At 44.0% G+C, this 18,901-nt stretch overlaps 2 protein-coding genes across 5 annotated transcripts; one reads left to right on the top strand and one right to left on the bottom strand.

Annotated features, from left to right (window-relative positions):
• Positions 1-1,849: 1,849 nt before the first annotated feature.
• alg12 (ALG12 alpha-1,6-mannosyltransferase) lies at positions 1,850-7,531 on the bottom strand. The gene is made up of 9 exons (XM_018747509.2): positions 6,952-7,531; positions 5,523-5,655; positions 5,258-5,431; positions 4,904-5,098; positions 3,767-3,870; positions 3,411-3,634; positions 3,141-3,310; positions 2,934-3,009; positions 1,850-2,842 (listed from the first exon to the last, which is right to left on the bottom strand). The coding sequence occupies exons 1-9, from the start codon at positions 7,108-7,110 to the stop codon at positions 2,611-2,613; spliced, it is 1,467 nt and encodes a 488-aa protein (XP_018603025.2). The 5' UTR covers positions 7,111-7,531; the 3' UTR covers positions 1,850-2,610.
• A 160-nt stretch (positions 7,532-7,691) lies between these two features.
• LOC108931457 (cysteine-rich with EGF-like domain protein 2) lies at positions 7,692-15,968 on the top strand. 4 transcript variants are annotated; one of them, XM_018747211.2, is made up of 11 exons: positions 7,692-8,042; positions 8,384-8,466; positions 8,689-8,746; positions 9,212-9,322; positions 9,603-9,694; positions 9,801-9,977; positions 10,068-10,166; positions 10,283-10,366; positions 13,905-14,000; positions 15,295-15,447; positions 15,729-15,968. In XM_018747211.2, exons 1-11 carry the CDS (start codon positions 7,981-7,983, stop codon positions 15,797-15,799), a joined length of 1,086 nt encoding a protein of 361 aa, XP_018602727.2. In that variant the 5' UTR covers positions 7,692-7,980; the 3' UTR covers positions 15,800-15,968. The 4 variants fall into 4 exon arrangements, with proteins under 4 accessions (XP_018602727.2, XP_018602725.2, XP_018602726.2 ...); XM_018747209.2 differs by lacking the exon at positions 8,689-8,746; XM_018747210.2 differs by lacking the exon at positions 8,689-8,746 and having other exon boundaries at positions 15,732-15,968.
• Positions 15,969-18,901: the final 2,933 nt, after the last annotated feature.

An 18,901-nucleotide genomic window follows, 5' to 3' on the forward strand; every position in this document is an offset into this window, starting at 1 on the left:
CATTGATTAGCCATAATCAGTGACTGAACTGAAGTCTATAAATCCTAGTGTAGACAATATTTTTATTTTTAATTTATTATATTTTTAATGGTTTGACTCTTGTTCAGATATGAGTTATGGAGGGTTCGGACCAATCGGTAATTGTTCACTGAAAATAAAAACACGTCCTGTGTATACTACTGTTAATAATATACAACTGGAGTAAGCCTAGAAAATGTTGGGGAGGCAGGCTTTGACTAGCAGTTGAAGTCTTTCTTACTGTACTTTTTTAAAAGTGTCTATTTTCATGTTTTTTTCCCCCCCAGTTGTCTTTCTCTGCTTGTGCCTTATGCAAACTACTTCAGGTCAAGATTGCTGTAAATACTTAAATGGTGTTCTACCAAGTTGTAGTCTTTATGTATGATAGAATAGATGCAGATTTTTTTAATTATTTTAATGAAAACCAGGCCCCAAAATGCTGTGAATGGAGAATATTTAAAATACGCAAAATATTTAATTCTTTGTGAAATTGTGGCTTGTGGTACGGTCAGTTAGAATTAGCATCTTTTTTAAAGTTATGGAAAATGTTCCTGAATGCATAATGTAAAGTAGTTCTGTATTCACAATAAGCAATCTGTCATTTTTAAGCACATTTAAAGTCTACTTTTGAGGGAATTTTGGGTCACTGTCATGTATAACAATGTACTGTACATTTATATTAATTTCCATACAGATTTTGATAATTGTGTACACATTGACTGGATTCCTAATTTTTTTTAAATAAAATTTTTCCCAGGGATGTTTACATCTGTTGTATATACAAATGCAACTTTTATTTGTAGCCAGTTTTCTCTCTCAGCATGAAAGTTGTGTGCAAAATGTGCATTGGCCACTCTTCCTGTATTAAAGGAACTGACACAGATGTGGTTAGGTAGAAGAGGCCTGTACTTCCTTTGACTAATTCAGGTAAAATGTCAGCAGGGATAGTTATGTGGGTATTAGTTTTCTTGCTAGACTGTGGAAGTCTTTTCTTCACCATTGTTTTATACTGCAAACTCTTAAGAGCTGACTTATAAACAAACAACTTGTACAAATGACAGAAGTTAGAGCTGTAAGAGAAATACATATTGCTTAAAGCTTCTCACATTAAATCTTAATTTAGTGCTGAAAACTGCATATAAAAATAAATTGGTATGTGAACTGGTCATCGTGTTTAGCAAGCTGAGTAAATGAGTTGGACAGCCTTTGAGGGCTGCAGTAGTAGAAATGTTATGCCACTTTCAGAAAGGAAGTGCTTAAGCATACCACAGTTTCACAACCTTACTTTTTTCACCACACCCTTTTCTAATTTGTACTAGGAGAAATGATAGTTCATTACACCTTTATGTAGCAATATCCTGTTTAAATTCACTGTTCACCTATCCTGCAACAGAATGTCACACAGGTAACAACATTCTCAATGAGCCTTAACCATTTTCACTATTTTTGTGTTACCAGGAAGCATCCTCACCTACTGCATCAGTGGGAAGTGTGGTATTTACGGCTGTCACATTGTAAAATGAAGGCCCCCGTTTTAATCTGCCCTGCTGCCATTTCAGTGCTGGAAGTGTACAGAAAATAAATTACAAAAATCATGTAGTCACTCCGCATTGTCTTCTAACACAAATAGATGTGTGTGACACAACATACACACTTCCCTTGCTTAAGTGAAACTTGTTCCTAAAAATAAGTTCATAAAATTCTCATAAATCAAAATTTTAATTGCTATTAATTCAAATAGTTAAAAATTCTTCCTCCACCTTACAAGTGTGAATTTTCTTACCAGTAGTTTCAATTGTGAAAATGAACTGCTCCTTACCTCATATTTGTATGTTTATCACTTCATTTAATGCAAAAATAAAAATAACCATAAAGACAAATCTATGGAAACAATGCAAATAAATTCACTCTTATTGAATAATGGTTTTCTCACTTCTAGCTGTGTTAGGAAGGATGGGAGTCACAAGACCCTTACTGATAAGGCTTTCCTTTGCCTTTTTAACTTGTAGTTCTCATCTTTATGAAATAAAGTTTGTAATTAAAAATGTTCTGAGAGATGCTTGCAAAATGGTACATGGCTTTAAGACAATGGTACTAGATAACATACGGCAAGCTGCTTGTTGCTAAGGCTTGTATTTTGGCTTGAAACTTCCATTCTTGTAAGATGTTTGTCATCCGAGTCAGTATGTGAATTCAGTGTACAAACTGCATGTGTTCGTAAGTCCAAATTGTGATAACTTGAGCATTTGTTATGAAGGGAAGGGTGTATTTATTGAACAGAATCTTTTGCAAAAGTTTATCATTAAATAATGCTTTTCAAGAGTTATTTTACAGATTTAAGAAATGCCATTGCTTGCAGTATCTAAAATTGTTAGACTTCTAGTTTTAGGCAATGTGAAGTAAAATGCATATTAAATGTGCATAAATATTCAGATTCCCAAGATAGGAAAGACTAGGCTAACAGTCATTTCTGACCCATAGACAAAAAGAGGCCATAATTCAGTATTGCAAAAATCCAACTGTAATCCCAAGAAAAACAAAAGCAACATGAATTTGTAAGTAAAAGAAAAATGTTCACTGATTCAGTTCTGGTCAGTCAGGATGGGGTATTCTCTCCAACAGCACCACTTTGTTCACCATTTCCATACTGAATGGAGGAAACTGGAAGGGGTGAAACACTAGTTTGCTGAACCCTTGCACAAATGACAGTGGACGATAAGAGTCTCTGAGCATTGCAACCTGGGCCATATTGGCCTCCATTAGGATATGGGAGTAGTTCCTCATCCGTGGGTCCCCAGGAACCAAGTCCTCCCGCTTGTCGTACCTGAAGAACCAGGGTATGGCAGCTTCAGTCTTAAAGTAATCCTGAAGATGGATTCAATGCACCACTGCACCCAAACAGATTGGGGACTCACCTCCAATGATCATTCAATTCTAAAAAACGCGACACGCCAGTCTGAGCAGCCAACACGTCAATATGAACCGAAACATCTGACAATGAGAGAAGAAAAAAGTCTGAAACAGCACAATTTATATACTGTAAATGATATTAAACATTTCTCATATGTTTAACGGTTACACAATAAGTAAAGCCTGTTATTCACTAAGTAACCACAACCAACCTGAAGTCCCTGGTACTAATGAATGTAGTTCCTTCATGGCATTCCCTCCTGGGTAGTTGTGATTGGAAATGTATAGAGATATGCCTGAGTACACAGTGTTGACCAGCAAGTGACCAATTACGACCAAAGAGGCAAGCTGATACATCCAGGACTTGTGGAAGTTGTTGAGTCTACAAAAAAAGGATTTTTTCCAGTTAACAGCCAGTAAATCCTCATCAAATTTAGTGTGAAGACTTTTTTAAAGAAAAGTCAGACAGAACTATGGCTTACATGAAGGAGCAACCACGTGCAGCCACGATGTTGAAGACAGGGAATGTGTAGAGGATGAAGCGCAGCTCTTTATGAGGCAGGAAGGAGTAGAGCAGAATAAAGCCCAAGGCTGGGAGCAGCAGACCCTGTGTCCGCCTGTCCAGCAGTCCAAGCGGGACAAACAGCAGCGTGCTGCCCAGGGCACGTGGTACGGCCGAGTAGAAGTACCACAGGAAGGGAGAAGTTTACTGAGAGGAAGTCAAGGAAGTATGGGAGTCACAAGATCCAAAAAGCATTAATCAGGACACTGAAGAATAAGAGTTTCACTTCTTTGTACTGCTAACCATGAACATACTATTGAGTGTCATAAAAGATATTCCCCAGTTGGAACTTTTGTTGAGAACGGTGTTGTACCACAGCACTTGGCCCTCTGGCCACAACAATTTCCTCCAGAATACAGAATCAACCAAGACAGTGAGAGCTGGAAAACAGGGATACAGAACCAGTAAAGTCAGCTTCACATCAAACGAATTGAATCACGAATGAACAAATAATCTAAATATTAATAACAGTAGTAACAAATAGCTGTAACAAATATTTTCAGCATTAAAAATTTGAGTATAGCAGGTTCGTGTTTTACACAAGCTTAAATTTTGCAATTTTAAAATAAAGCCATAACCCTCAACTATAATTTTTGTTTAAATTGCGTGCCTTGAGTAAAAATAAGGCAAATCGCATAGTTACACTGCTGGCCACTAGAAGGTAATGGTTCAAGTGTGGTGTTAGTACTTTTGAGGATGTTGGTATCACTGATGCTGCTGTCTCACTATTGCAGTTAAATCGTCTCCCATGCAGTGTTTTTAGCTGCGCTGTTTCAACGGGGTTACTTTACCCTGTACAAATTATTTTTGATGCAATTTGTGCGTCAACATGGCTAGCAACCCTCCTGTTAAGAGTGAAAATGGAGGCACTGACTCAAACTGTGTAAGAAAGTCCATTTATTTAGAGATGAAGATAAATGTGACAACATGGTATGAGGATGGCATGAGAGCGTTTAATCTGAGTGACAGCATATTTTGTATGATACGTGACAATCCTGGGAAAATAAAAAGTAGTGCTAAAGCTGGCATACCATGCTGATGTATTAAATGTATTTACCGTGTCGCAGATCCCATCGTTTGTGTGTATAGCATGTAAGATTACACACACAGAACTCAACTACTGTATAGCATTTACCATTATTTTCAACGCCAAAAAATTGTTTGAAATTAAAAATATGCATCCATTTGTATAAGTTTTGTGTAAATTGAGAATTCTCTGTATTCTGTTGAAGGATATTTCAAATTAAACTGGATGTTAACATCTAAATCTTGAGTATAGCCCTCTTCCCTATAGTGGGAAGCCTCTAATTCACTATTAAGGATCTCCCAATTTCTTCATCCATTAGCTAGCAGATGTAACAAACTGCACAAGTGACTGACAGAAGCAATACAAAAAAAAAAAAGAGATCTCACCTAAAGACACCATCCCCGCTGGAATGGCGTAGCCCAGGAGCTGCACAAAGCCGAGGCTCCCCCGTACAAGAGACAAGAGCAGCATGAGCCCCAGGAACAGACACAGCTCCGCGCGAAACACAATGATGGCAAATGCAGACAGACACACGAACCCGCAGTGTCTCTGCTGCATCCAGAACACCAAGGCATGCAGGACTGAGAAAAGAAGACAGATGAGTTTAGTGAGATCCTTAGGAAGGTTAAAACCAAACATCAGGACTCGAAAAAATGTTCTATGGTTCATAGAAAGGCCTTCTTAAGTTTCTGGTCAAGAATAAGAATAACAACAATAATAATAGGACCAGGTGTCATTACCTATAGGGAGAGCAAAGACGTTTGGCAGAGGTCTGGTGCTGTAGAACATCAGGTGGAACTGTGACACTGAGATGAAGCAGAAGACTACTGCCACAGTGAATCCAAAACACTTGCGGACCTCCTGCTGCAAGCGCCACAGCGCATGTGTCACGCAGAGCCCCAGACACGCGCGAGCTACACAGCCAAAAGCCCCAAAGTCAGACACACTACACTCAATTACTGAATGTACCATATTTGCACTATTTTTCTATGTTACACACTTTACCTAGAATCTGTGTGTAGAACTTGGGTGCATCCAGGAGCCACAGCAAGTAAGCAAGTGGAGAGCAAAGTAGAGATACAAACAAGGGCCCAAGGAACGTCCGCGGTACCACCCCAGGAAATTCCAGGTGGTCATACTAGGGGGGGAAAGAAAGCATCCTTTACAGCTGCATGTCTTTCCTACACAACCCTTCTCTACTAATATGTCTAAAGCTTTAAAGCAATTTAACTATAAATTCTTCCTGTAATTTGCTCCTCGAAATCCATCTGTTAGCTTGGCGTGCAAATAGTGAAGTACCTATTACTGGGGAAAAAAAAAAAAAAAAAAAAAAAACTTATTATATGGAGATTTTTATTCTGTTTCCAAAACAACAAAAGTTCACCAATAATGACCCAAAATACAGACAACCATTAATAACATCATTATAAGTTTAATAACTAAGATCCTTATCAAACTACCTGCATTATTATTACTATTATCATGAAAAGTCTAAAATTGAATGTGCATGTTCTCAATTTTGACACCAGTATGGTGGAGTGAACTCCCTCTGTCCCTCAGAAATGCTGAATCCCTTTTATCATTCAACAAGGGTTTCAAAACACATTCTTTCAGATCCACTTCTCTCCTGATCTCCATAACACTTATGTAAATTTTACAGCACGTGTCACAATCACACTGGTATTTCCCATCAGACTGAGTTCTATGACAGCTAGTGTAACGTGTGCCAAAAGAGAAGGCGGTAAACTCACAAGATTATGCAAGGAATTGAGGTGGTGGAAATAGTGTATTTTTATTTTCAGTAACTTTTAACAAGTTGACTATAAAAAGCACACATTTTACACTTTGAGGTAGTGGTATCATGTCCAGGGTGTACCCTGCCGCACATCCTCTGTGCTTCTGACATACACAGCAGATGAACACAATGCTGCACTGGGCAAGCAGTTGATAATGGTTGAAACCGTTGAAAACTATTTATTACACCTTAATCGGAGGTTTTTCTACAAACTAACCTGTTAAGTGTTGGGACGTGTGTAATCTGCTTAGTTTTATTGACTGAGTTATGAACAGACTTGCAGTCCTAACATTGCCTGTAAGCTGGGGGCCCATAGCAATGATAATTATTTATCAGACTGTGATATCATTCATCCTCCTGGCAACAGATAGGAAACTGAAACTGGACTCATTCATTGATTTTAAAGTTTTTGTGCCATTGATTCATGATTGAAATTAATTCACATGACAGTATGTGATGTGATGTCAAGATGTGAAGAACAGTATTCACTGTAAAACTTTCTGACACTGATGATGATGATAATAATAATAATAATAATAATAATAATAATAATAATATCGTGCAACACCTCAGCTGCTGGCTGATCATTCCTAGGCTAGCGACTCGACACTCTCGTCATGAAGCTTAGCTTGTTTTTACCTTTTCTAAATCCAGTCTGTGGTAAAGAATGTCGTGCATGGCTTGTAAGTTGAAACTCTCCTCCACCTTCGTGAACGGACACACGGATAAATGTACAAAAATGCCGGAGACGAGCAGGAACAGCGCAGTAAGTCCCGGCGAGGCTTCTTTTTCGGCCATGTTCACCGCAAGCGAGGAGGTCCGAGGGCAGGAAGCGGCGCGTGTCACCACACATGCGCAGTCACTGAGTCATCGCTTTACTCGAGCTGTGTTTTTCAGATTTTGCGATTAGTTGAGCGCAAGCTCGTTAGAAGCGAATAGTTCTCAAGGGAGGACATTCGCACACTCCTTTACTTTCACTTGTAAGAGTCGGCCATAATACACTACAACATACACTCCCGTAGACAAAACGTTTTAACTTCGTTCTTACCCTTCTTTTCAAATTTCATGGCGGTAAATCCGCACTACACTTTTCCTTTAGTACAGCTTGCACCCTAACTTAACCTCACGCAATTTTAAAAACAAAATAATGATGTAAATCAGTAGTGGCGAGGATAACGTCAGGGTTTTCCCTTTGGTTCTCCTTTAAGACGCCGCGAGCTGCGCGCTCTAACACGTGGATAGTCTGTAGTCCCGGGCGTGTCGATAGCTTATTGGCTCTTGCTGTGACGGACGGCCTAATTCACCAATAAAATAAAGCCACAATTGTACAGCTTTACCAAAGGTTGATAACGGTCTATGAATGAGTGTTTTTTTTGTTTCTTTTTTTTTTTTTGGGGCACACCGGGGGAGTCACGATGAACTTGTGAAAGCGTTCGTGCTTCGTTGTGATCTCGGTAGTTTATGCAGACATGATATTTTAACTCAGGTTTAGTGACGCCGGTAGGCCAGCTGGGAAGCTCTTTGATATGAGTATTGTATTGGCTCCTTACTTCGGATGAGGCAGAGTACCTGTCCTGTGGAGCTGAAACAGTAAAATGAGGTATTCTATGGGATCCGCTGTGATACTGCTGTACGCACTGACCTTCATCTTACACACTCTGCACACTGATGCAGTCAGCGCAGAGGACTCCTGTTCCACATGCAGGGGCATCACTATCAACTTCAGCAAGGTAGACCTCAATCAGCTTATTCAAATGTGTGTGTGTGTGTGTGTGTGTGTGTGTGTGTGTGTGTGTGTGTGTGTGTATGAGAGAGAGACAAAGAGAGATCTTAATTAAATCCTCTGTACTGAAACACAAATCCTGTTTTTTAAGTTTACGTTTATCATTTTGGCTGCGCTTGAGAACTGACACCCACTCTTTGCTTTACTTGTGTGTGTGTGTGTGTGTGTGTGTGTGTGTGTGTGTGTGTGTGTGTGTGTGTAAATGTGGGTATGTGTCTTTTTTTTTTTTTTTTTTTTTTTTTTTTTTTTGCCCGAATTGATCTCTTGCTCCGTTTACGTGTTTGTCAGGGGTTCGAGAGGACAGCGAAGAAGAACTTTGGGGGAGGGAACACTGCCTGGGAGGAGAGGAAGCTGTCAAAATATGAGACCAGGTGATCGGTGTCAGTGAGGTCCATGTGGCAGACAGGTGGCACAGACAGCACACACCACGTGTGTCTCCTGATGATGCGCAGTCATCTCCCAATGATGATCGGCACAGCCTTCGCAGTGACTGAAAAATGATGATGTAAACACATGGCTTGTGTGTTCAATGAATGCGACAGGACTGAACTGTATCGTGAGGTTTCTCTGAAACTTGTTTTGCATCACAACAGCTCTGTCCATCAAAGAAAATGACATATTACACATCAAGGGCCAAAACAGATACACAAGGTGGGGGGTTTAAAAATTGAATTTATTATTATTATTATTATTATTATTATTATTATTATTATATAAATATGGAAATTGACAAAATGGTGGTTTTCAAATTAACATGCAGAATAAACTCAGAATACAATAGTACAAACACATACTAATTTCTATGAGATGTATGTTCCTTTGGAGAAAAGCATCTGCTAAATGAATAAATGTGATTATACATGTGTGCATAGTAAATATGTGTGTGTGTCTATGTTCTATCTGATACAGTAGTTTAATTACTATTATTATAATTATTAATAATAATTTGTTTAGACAAAGGTGCTGGATAATTAAGGGTTTACAGTAAGTAAATAAAAACCGTGATTAAACCTAGCCATCTTCCTATAATGTAGAGGCAGCTGTTATTTTGTAAAGCTGGCCACCCTTTGTTACATCCTCATTTGCGATGTGTGTGACATCTCTCTGGTTCCGCAGTGAGATCCGCTTGGTGGAGATCTTGGAGACCCTGTGCGAGAGCAGCAGCTTCGAGTGCAACCGCATGGTGGAGGAGCACGAGGAGCACTTTGAGACCTGGTGGTTCAGATGGTGAGGGTGTGTCTTCGCACCCGTCTTCCGTACTGTAACAATAGTGTTAGACGGGTGGTTGTCCTAGAGTAAGACACTCGCACCCAAAAGCATCGCACATCTCTGTTAGCATCGGGTGACTTAAGCCTGTGATCAGCAGCACATCCCTTTTGTGCTTATTGATTCTTCCTTATGTGAGTCCTACACTTAAGGCATTTTTTACACCATAACATTTTAAAGTGAATAATTTTTCAAGGTTTTTTGTTTGTTTTATAATGAATTTTTTCTTTACTTCAATTAGGAAAACAGAACATCCTGATCTTTTTAAGTGGTTCTGCATCAATACCATCAAAGTGTGCTGTCCAAAAGGAACCTATGGTCCTGACTGCAACGGTAAGGACCGTTAGAACTAGTTAGTTACGCAGTCAATCCAGTCCCTTCTGAGCTTCACCACAGCAATGCCCGGACTATCTATGGTGTCCCTCTTTGTTTTTATCAGCCTGCGTGGGGGGTTCTGAGAGGCCCTGCCACGGTAATGGGCTCTGTGACGGCGATGGCACTCGGGGCGGTCAGGGAACATGCACCTGTAACCACGGATACCAGGGGGAGCTTTGCCTGGACTGCGTTGAAGGGTATTTCAGCGAGGAGCGAAACGACACTCACGCCATCTGCACAGGTAAGCCATGAGGATGGACACAAAAGGCACCAAGTCATTGGTATAAAAGTTGGTATGGTGTAAAAGCAGGCTTTTTTGTCATGCCTTTAGAATGCCACACTTCCTGCAAGACATGTGCTGGTCCCTCCAACGGGGACTGTGAGGACTGCAAAGCAGGCTGGGAAAAGGATCAGCAGGGGGCTTGCATTGGTGAGTCTGGGACTCGGGTCCTAGACTGTAGACTTTATGTTTTAAAGGTGTGTTTCCAAGTCCTCTTCTCTCACAGCTCCGCCACACAGCTGCCTGACCGTCTCCCATTGTTACAGACGTGGACGAGTGCTCAGCTCAATCTCCGCCCTGCAAAGAAGATCAATTGTGCGTAAACACAGATGGATCATATTCCTGCAAAGGTACGTCAGGTCCTTCACCTCTAAGACGCTTGCTTTGGCTCTGCATCTGGAACATTCTGTGGTTTGTTCTATATGAACCAAGTTGTTAGGTACCTGGAGAATGGAACAGCTTAACTTGCTGGTGATCCCATCAGTTCTCCGCTTGTCAGAAATTCCAAGTTTATTCTGAAATTATTATATTAATTTAATTTAAAATTCTTTCTATCCATCCATCCATCCATCCATTCCATCCATTTTTTTCCCGCTTGTCCTAGTAGACTTGCAGTGGCAACAGGGAGAGCAGAGAGGCCCAGCCGCCCCTGTCCCCCGCAACTTCCTCCAGCTCAGCCTGGGGGATCCCCAGCCGTTCCCAGGCCAACTGTGAGATATAATCCCTCCGGCGGTCCCGTGCCGACCTCGGGGCCTCGTCCCGGTTGGCCGTGCCCGATATACCTACAAAGGGTGGCGCCCAGGGTGAAGATGCCCTAACCACCTCAATTGGCTCCTCTCAATGTGGAGGAGTAGCGGCTCTACTCCGAGTACCTCCCGGATGTCCGAACTCCTCACCCTATCGCGGAGAGCGAGTCCCGACACCCTGCGGAGAAAACTCATTTCGGCCGCTTGTATCCACTATCTTATTCTTTCGGTCATTACCCAAAGTTCATGACCATAGGTGAGGGTAGGGACGTAGATCGACCGGTAAATGGAGAGTTTTGCCTTATGGCTCAGCTCCCCCTTCACCACCACAGTTCGGTACAGCGATCGCGTTACTGCTGCCACTGCTCTCGGTCTGCGGCCGATCTCACGCTCCCTTGTCCCCTCACTCGTGAACAAGACCCCAAGATACTTAAACTTCTCTACCTGGGGTAGATTTTCTTCTCTTACCTGGAGGGGGCATACCATCCTTTTCCATGAGAGAACCATAGACTCAGACTTTGAGGTGCTGATCCTCATCCCAGCTGCTTCACACTCGGCTGCAAACCATTCCACTGCGTGTTGGAGGCAACCATGTGACAGGGCCAAAAAGATAACATCATCCACAAAAAGCAGAGACATCACCTTCCAACTCCCGCACAGAATACCTTCCTGACCTCGACTGCGCCTTGATATCCTGTCCATGAAGACCACAAACAGGAGTAGAGACAAGGCACAACCTCTGCGGAGTCCAACTCCCAACCTGAAGGGGCTTGAGTTAATGCAGAGTATGCGGACACAGCTCTCGCTCTGTGCGTATAGGGAACGAATGGCCCGCAGTAGTGGCCCCGGCACCACATACTGCCTAAGCACCTCCCACAGAATTTCCTGGGAACATGGTCATACGCCTTTCCAAGTCCACAAAACACACGTAGACCTGATTAGCGAACTCCCATGCCCCCTCAATTATCTATGAGAGGGTAAAAAGCTGGTCCGCTATTCCACGGCCAGGACTGAATCCGCATTGTTCCTTTTCAATCTGAGGTTCAACTATCGGCCGGAGCCTCCTTTCCAGGACCCCAGCATAGACTTTCCGGGAAGGAGGCTGAGAAGTGTGATACCCCGATAGTTGGCACACACTCTCCAGTCCCCTTTTTTAAAGATAGGGACCACCACCCCAGTTTGCCAGTCCAAAAGAACTGTGTCTGAGGCCAATTCAACATTGTAGAGGCGTATCAGCCATGACAGCCCTACAACATCCAGGGCCTTAAGCAATTCCGGGTGAATTTCATCCACCCCCGGTGCTTTGCCGCTGTGGAGCTTACCAACTACCTCAGTGACTTCCACCAGGGAAATGGACTCTGACAGCCTGGAAGCCTCTGGCCCTGACTCCTGTAAGGGAGGCATATTTCTCGGGTTTAAGAGTTCCTCAAAGTGCGCCTTCCACCTCAAGACAATGTCCTCATTAGAGGTCAGAGTTTCTCCACCCCTGCTGAGCACAGCTTGAGCGAAGCTCCTCCAACCCCTCCTGAGCCCCTAGATGGTTCTCCAGAACCTGTCTGAAGCTGACCAATAGTCATTTTCCATAGCCTCTACAAACTCCTCCCATGCTCTGGATTTTGGTTCTGCAACCGCAGCCACTGCTGCCTTTTTTGCATGCCGGTACCTGTCTTCAGTGTCAGGAGTCCCCAGAGCCAACCAGGCCCTAAAGGCCTCGTTCTTCAGCTTGACGGCTTCCCTCACCACCGGTGCCCACCAGCAGGTTCTTGGGTTGCCGCCATGACTGGTATCAACAAGCTTTTGGCCACAGCTGTGCCTGGCTGCTTCCACAATGGAGGTTTTCAACAGGGTCCATTCAGACTCCATGTCCCCCACCTCCTCCAGGACATGGGAGAAGCTCTTCAGGAGGTGCTAGTTAAAATCATTCTGGACAGAGTCTTTCGACAGTCATTCCCAGCACACCCTCACTAAACACTTAGGCCTACCAGGTCTGTCCATCAGTTTTCCCCGCCATCTGATCCAACTCACCACCAGATGGTGATCGGTTTACAGCTCAGAACCTCTCTTCACTCTAGTGTCCAGAAAATGTGGCCTCAAGTCAGATGAAACGACTACAAAGTCAATCATTGACCTTTGGCCCAAGGAGCTCTGGTACCAAGTACACTTATGAGCATCCTTGTGTTCAAACATGGTGTTTGTTATGGACAAACCATGACTAGCATAGAAGTCCAAAAACATTTCACTATTCAGCTTCAGATCAGGCAAGCCGTTCTTCCCAATCACCCCCCGCCAGATTTCCCAGTCATTGCCAACGTGAGCATTGAAGTCTCCCAGCAGGACAATGGAGTCTTTTGGTGGGGCCCTGTCCAGAACCCCACTCACCCTCTCCAAGAAGGTTGAGTACTCTGAACTGCTGTTTGGTGCATAAGCACACGCAACAGTCAAAGTTTTCCTCTCTGCGACCTTAAGTCGCATTGAGGCCACCTTCTCCTCCACGGGGATAAACTCCAACTGCATGGCAGCCAGCCAGGGGTTTGTGAGTATCCCCACACCCACCCAGCGCCTCTCACCCTGTGCAACTCCTGAGTAGGAGAGAGTCTACCCCTATTGAGGAGTTTGGTTCCAGAGCCAAAACTGTGAGTGGAGGTGAGCCCAACCATATCTTGTTGGTATCTTTCAACCTCCTGTACCAGTTCCAGCTCCTTCCCCCCAGTGAGGTTACATTCCACGTGCTAAGAGCCAGTTTCTGTCGCAAGGGGCCACGACGCCACACACCACCCTGCCCGCTCCTGCCGCTTGATACACATCGCACCCAACCCCCATGTTAGACCTTGCAAGTGGTGGGCCCACATGGCCCCCCACGTTGCCTTTTTGGGCTGAGCCCATCCGGGTTATGTGGGCTGCCCGGCCACCAGGTGCTCACCTAGGAACACTACCCCCAGGCCTGGCTCCAGGGGTAGGTCCCAGTGTCCTTATTCTGGGCAGGGTAAGCTTTCTCTTGTTTACTTTTTGCATGGAGTACTGCGCCAACACTGTCAATGCCTCTTACAATTTATTCTTCACTAATGTCTTGGTTTTTGGTGTGTGAGTCTGACTTGACTGTTTACAGTGATTAACGTACCTCTGTGTCACTCCGCTGCCTCAGCTTGCGACAAGGCATGTTCCAGATGCAGAGGGGAGGGCCCCGACCAGTGTCTGGCCTGTGCGGAGGGCTATCAGGATGAGGATGGCACATGCGCAGGTAAAAGGCAGTAACATAGGCCGTCGTGTATAACTGGGTCCTCATGTTACAAATGCGCAAGTTACAAATTTTTAAAGATGCAAAACTTTTTGTTAAGTTTGTTACTTAGATGCAATGAATACCGAGAAGTTCTTGTGCTATAGTTCTGCCTTCCAACAGTAGTGTACATTGGTGGGTGGGAGAGTATGGGGGGAAGTGGAGGGTTGTAAACAAGTAAGCGGCAAAGCAAAACAGTGCAGGACTAGGTAGTATAAGGCAGTACAATACAGAGGTGGAAAGACAACATAGTGTTTCTTTATATTAAATTGTATTTTCTTTATATGTGTTTTTTAAAAAATATGTCTGGCACCTGCGTTTCTGTGTCCATCCATTGGATGGCAGTAAAGAGCACCTATAATAGGAGAATAAGAGCTTGGAACTGCCTTCATTTAACTCACTTAAACTTTTTCCACCTGCTACCTGGTGTTCCTGAGTGTATGTGGTCAATAATGAGTTGGTAACATTGCACATGTAAACAACTGGCACTAAATGCAATTTGTGGAGACATTTTTATTGAGTCATATTTTATTAATTTTAATCTTAATGTACCTCAGAGTTGACTTTTATGTCAAACTGAGAGTGGCCAATGCTGACGAATGTTGCACATGTTGTTTCAAGTCCTGTGATGGACTCGTGTATGTGTGTCCAGGATAGGCTTTGGAACACAGCAGCCCTAGCTAGGATGAGCGGTTGACACATTTTTAATCGACTGTAGCTTTATCTGAGGTTTTCACAGAACAGAACCTGTGAAGAAATTGGCGGACATGTGTATTGGCTTTTACTGATTGTGTAGTAGTAGGATTTAAAATGCTTAAATCAAGGTATGAACAAACTTCCAGTCTCAGTTGTGTTTGTAAGCCGAGGACCTGGCGTATCGTACAAATTCACAGTTCGGATCTTGTATGTCAGGTGTGTTTAGCGCAAAAGGTGGCATAACTGTTAAAGGCTAACAGTGAGAAAGTTGCTGATGTGAACCATGGTCCTGGTGCTGTAGCACCTCTGAACAAGGCACTTACCCTAAATCCTTGCAGTAAAAACATTACACAGTTGTCAGCTTTTGAAAAATAAATTTGTAAATCATAGCAGCGTAGACTAAATAATTTTTTGTAATTGTGGGCATTGCTTACATGTGACAATATAATTTTCTAGTAATTAATTTAGCCTAAATTGAGTGCCTTGTTCAGATATAACATCACGTTTAGGTGTGCACTTAATTGTGTGGATTGATAACTGCTGACTGCTGTTCTGGGATCAGATATTGATGAGTGCAGCCTCCCTGAACGAGTATGCCCCGGGGAGCACCGCGAGTGTGTCAACATCAAAGGCAGTTTCAGGTGCTTCTGCTCCAGCGGGTTTGAGGACCACGGAGGCGTTTGCCTCGAGTCACAGGAGACAGAGGCAGATGAAGGTACGGTTGGTTGGCTCATCAGTCATTTTATTTGAAAGCCATCACTTTGAAATCGAAAGGTCCCAGGTTTGAATCCCCACTCATGCAGTAGTGTCCTCGATTAGTGAACCTACGATTATTTACTCATTTATAAAGAAGGGTATTTTTACTGTAAGGGGCTGTGTTAGCAAACCTCACGTTGCAGGTGCTTACAGTACTTTTGTGATGTCGTAGCAGAGCCACAAGAGCTGCCTTACTGCCATCTTTTGTGATGTTTTTTATTTTGTTTCTGGTCTCCCCAGCAGACGAAATGCACACGGGAGCCGACTCTGAACCCACAAGCTTGCACACAGTGGAGCACGAGGACCTGTGAGAAGCAGGACTTTGGGGACACCTGGAGTGACACCTGGCTGCGGCCCTCTCCAACCTTGGACCACTTGGACCTCATGGCACTGAACTGCACTCCTTACTGGACCATCTGACCTACCTGTCAGTCCTCAGAAGCTGTGCGGATGTACAGGAAGGCTAGATTCACATCGCAAGGTGCACTTATTTTGTAAAAGTCATTTAAATTGGTAAATAAAATGGTTCCTTCATTTATTTACACCTGAGACTGACCCCTGGAAAGATTTTTCTCAGTTTTATATTTATTTGCAGTAATAATTTAGCTTTTTAGCTATTTAGAAACCAGAGCACCTGGAGGAAATGCTCAGAAACTCAGCGAAGAAGCGCAAACCCCACGCAGACCAAGCAGGGATCAAACCCTCAACCAATGGCACAGCTCAGGGCCTTTGTTCTCAATGAAACAAGTATATTTATTCTCTAAAGTCACCAACTACTTATGGAAAAGAGTACAAAACACTGATACCTAGGTGGATGGCAGTGCAGTGTCTCGCAGTGACCACACGGTGGCGGAACAGCCACATGAAATGAGAAGGTGCCAAGCTCTGCTCCTGGACTCCTGAGAGCAGATGCAGTGACAGTGGGGTTTTTTGGGAGTTTCTCATCTACTACTGTTTTGGGGGGGGGCTTGGGCTCTAGGGGCAGAGAGGGCATGTCCAGGTGGCCTGACTTGGTTGGAACAAGACTCAAACAGGGTTGTTTGTGGTTAACATGGTCTGACTTTTCCACTCTTCGCCCCCCCATGCTTCTCTTCATGTGTGTGGGGAGAGGGGTTGGGGAGGAGGCCTGTCGCTACAAAATAATCCGAGCGTGTGGCTTCTGGAGCCCTGCAGCGCTGCATTTTAGAAATCTCTCTGTCATGTACCACCTCCGTGCCTCTGCCATCCTCCTGCTGGCCTCCAGCTAAGTTCTGACATGCTTTACTTTTTCAGCGGCACTCACCGCAGCTACCAGTACCGTGCCACATGGCCAGCGGCGGTTATGCAATCACCAGCCTTCAACTGGTCAAGTAATGGGACATCAGGTAGTGTAGTGGTTAGAGCTGCAGCCTCTGGACCAAAAGGTTGCAAGTTTAAACGCCACTGCCAGCTGTAGTACCTCTAAGAAAGGTACTTACCCTAAATTACTCCAGTGAACTTACCCAGCTATATGACTGGAAGTAGCTTAACGCTGTAAATCACTTCGGAGAAAAGTGTCAGTAATTGTGTTCTTCAAAGGAGAGAAATCATCACAGTTTTCGTGCAGGTTGACCTCTATCATTATCATACCTTTTCTTCCCACATTATTATTAATGTTTATCTGGACTTATCTAAAAAGCTACTTACTGTCATGCCCACAGCCATTTACCCCATTTCCCCACCTGCGAGCAATTCAGGCACTCCAGCATAAAGGGACCCAGCCAAGCCAGCACAAACCGCGGAACCTCCATGAGCAACCGCTATCCCTGTGCTGTGTGCGCTGCTCTTGACTAGCTCCCGGTCTTTCCCTTTTTCTTTACTCGAGTCCCCCCATTTACAATCCCTTCTGCTCCCTGACTTCTTGCTTGTATTTCAACTCCGTTTCTTGTCTAGCCCTGTTAACAACGAATACGAATAGCCTGACCATCGCCTGTCCCCGACCATTCTTCCTGGATTCCACACAAAGGAAAGCACTCGCATTTAAGTCCACCTTGACCGTCACGAGCTCCACCATGATACTTACGGCGTTGTGCCATTTACACACCTGGGTAGTTTTCATATTTACATTTATTCATTTAGCAGAAGCTTTTCTCCAATGTGACGTACATCTCTGAGTTTTTACTGGCAAAAATTCCGGCCAAGTGCTGTGATCGGGTTCTAAAGCATGAGCGGTGATTACAACCAGTTCCAAGTCACCTGCTCTAACCACCTCACCACCTGCTGCTCCGAGAGGGGAAGGCCCAAGAAAGAATTTCTGAACTAAAAAAGCTCCACAACTGTGCTCCCTTTGGTCGAGCGTCGACCACTTTTACCACCACGCTAATGATAGATTATCAAAAGCATCATGCAATCAGACAACACCTCTGGTGCCGTTTCACTGGTTTTTGAGAGCAAACTGGGGGGTTTTTTTGAGCAAGTCACGACAGGCTCAGAATTTCCCACTTCCAGGGTTTCGTCTGCAACCCTCAAACCAGAATCCGCCTGCTGTCTTTGATTCCTTAATGAGTCTGCTCTCACCGGGGTGAACCGCATGGGGTTTGCCCACAAAGCTTTTCCAGAAGGTTCTTTCTGCTACAAAGCGCGTTGGGGTTATCAGCGTTTGGCCTCAAACATCACAGGCCATTTCGCCTTTAGGCACATGTTTACTGTTCTCCACAAAGAACTGATTGGAGTGTTTGAAGCACCGTTGGGGAGTAATGGCCACTAATGTAGAGCACATAGAAGCAGCTTTTTAATGGAAGATGAAGGAAGCGCGCCGACACTTTACTGTGGTTTGCTACCGCCCGGAAAGTCCACGTGCACCACTGCTGAGGACCCGTGTACAGCGATGCACACTTTGTCGCATATCCCATTTCACTCATTGATCACTGTGATTGGTGGCATTGTCTCATTTATGCTGTATTATAGGACCTAAATCAGTGTTTGTTTGTTTGAGGTAGCTGGTAGAGTAGCGGTCAGCGGTGCTCCCTTTAGACCCCATCCCACTTCTGACACCAACGTGGCGCGCAGCGCCGTGGGTTTGGATGGGGCGAAGAAGGGCACACAGGCAGCACGCATGTCGAAAACGTTATTGAACACCGGAACACAGGGAAATAATGCTCTTGGTCTGAGGACCCCGTTCCCTCCAGGACCTGCGTTTCTAGCCAGCCTTCCCAGCCTGTTTAGCGGCCCCAGTCTCTCTCCCAACACACTGACAAACACGGTCACCCCATCATTTCCCCCAGAAGTACCCCCAGTGGTTTAACACGTTATGTACAATTTACCCATAATCCAGCTATTTACATTAAGCACATCTTCCCACCTAAACACCAGTAACGCGGGTCGTTACAATAATATGGACCTGAGATACTGAAATGTTTTCATGTGAAAGATCTCTCCTCCAAGACGAGCTTATT

This window comes from Scleropages formosus, chromosome 2 (assembly GCF_900964775.1).
Source record: "Scleropages formosus chromosome 2, fSclFor1.1, whole genome shotgun sequence".
Classification (NCBI taxonomy): Eukaryota; Metazoa; Chordata; class Actinopteri; order Osteoglossiformes; family Osteoglossidae; genus Scleropages; species Scleropages formosus.

Excerpts from the sequence above, each read along its gene's own strand:
- alg12 (XM_018747509.2), bottom strand. The coding sequence starts at position 7,110 with ATGGCCGAAAAAGAAGCCTCGCCGGGACTTACTGCGCTGTTCCTGCTC. Across the intron at positions 5,656-6,951 it reads ACAGACTGGATTTAGAAAAG|TATGACCACCTGGAATTTCC; the intron begins GTAAAAACAAGC and ends TTCCCCCCCTAG. Across the intron at positions 3,010-3,140 it reads ATTAGTACCAGGGACTTCAG|ATGTTTCGGTTCATATTGAC; the intron begins GTTGGTTGTGGT and ends TCTCATTGTCAG.
- LOC108931457 (XM_018747209.2), top strand. The coding sequence starts at position 7,908 with ATGAGGTATTCTATGGGATCCGCTGTGATACTGCTGTACGCACTGACC. Across the intron at positions 8,467-9,211 it reads CTGTCAAAATATGAGACCAG|TGAGATCCGCTTGGTGGAGA; the intron begins GTGATCGGTGTC and ends CTGGTTCCGCAG. Across the intron at positions 14,001-15,294 it reads TGAGGATGGCACATGCGCAG|ATATTGATGAGTGCAGCCTC; the intron begins GTAAAAGGCAGT and ends TTCTGGGATCAG.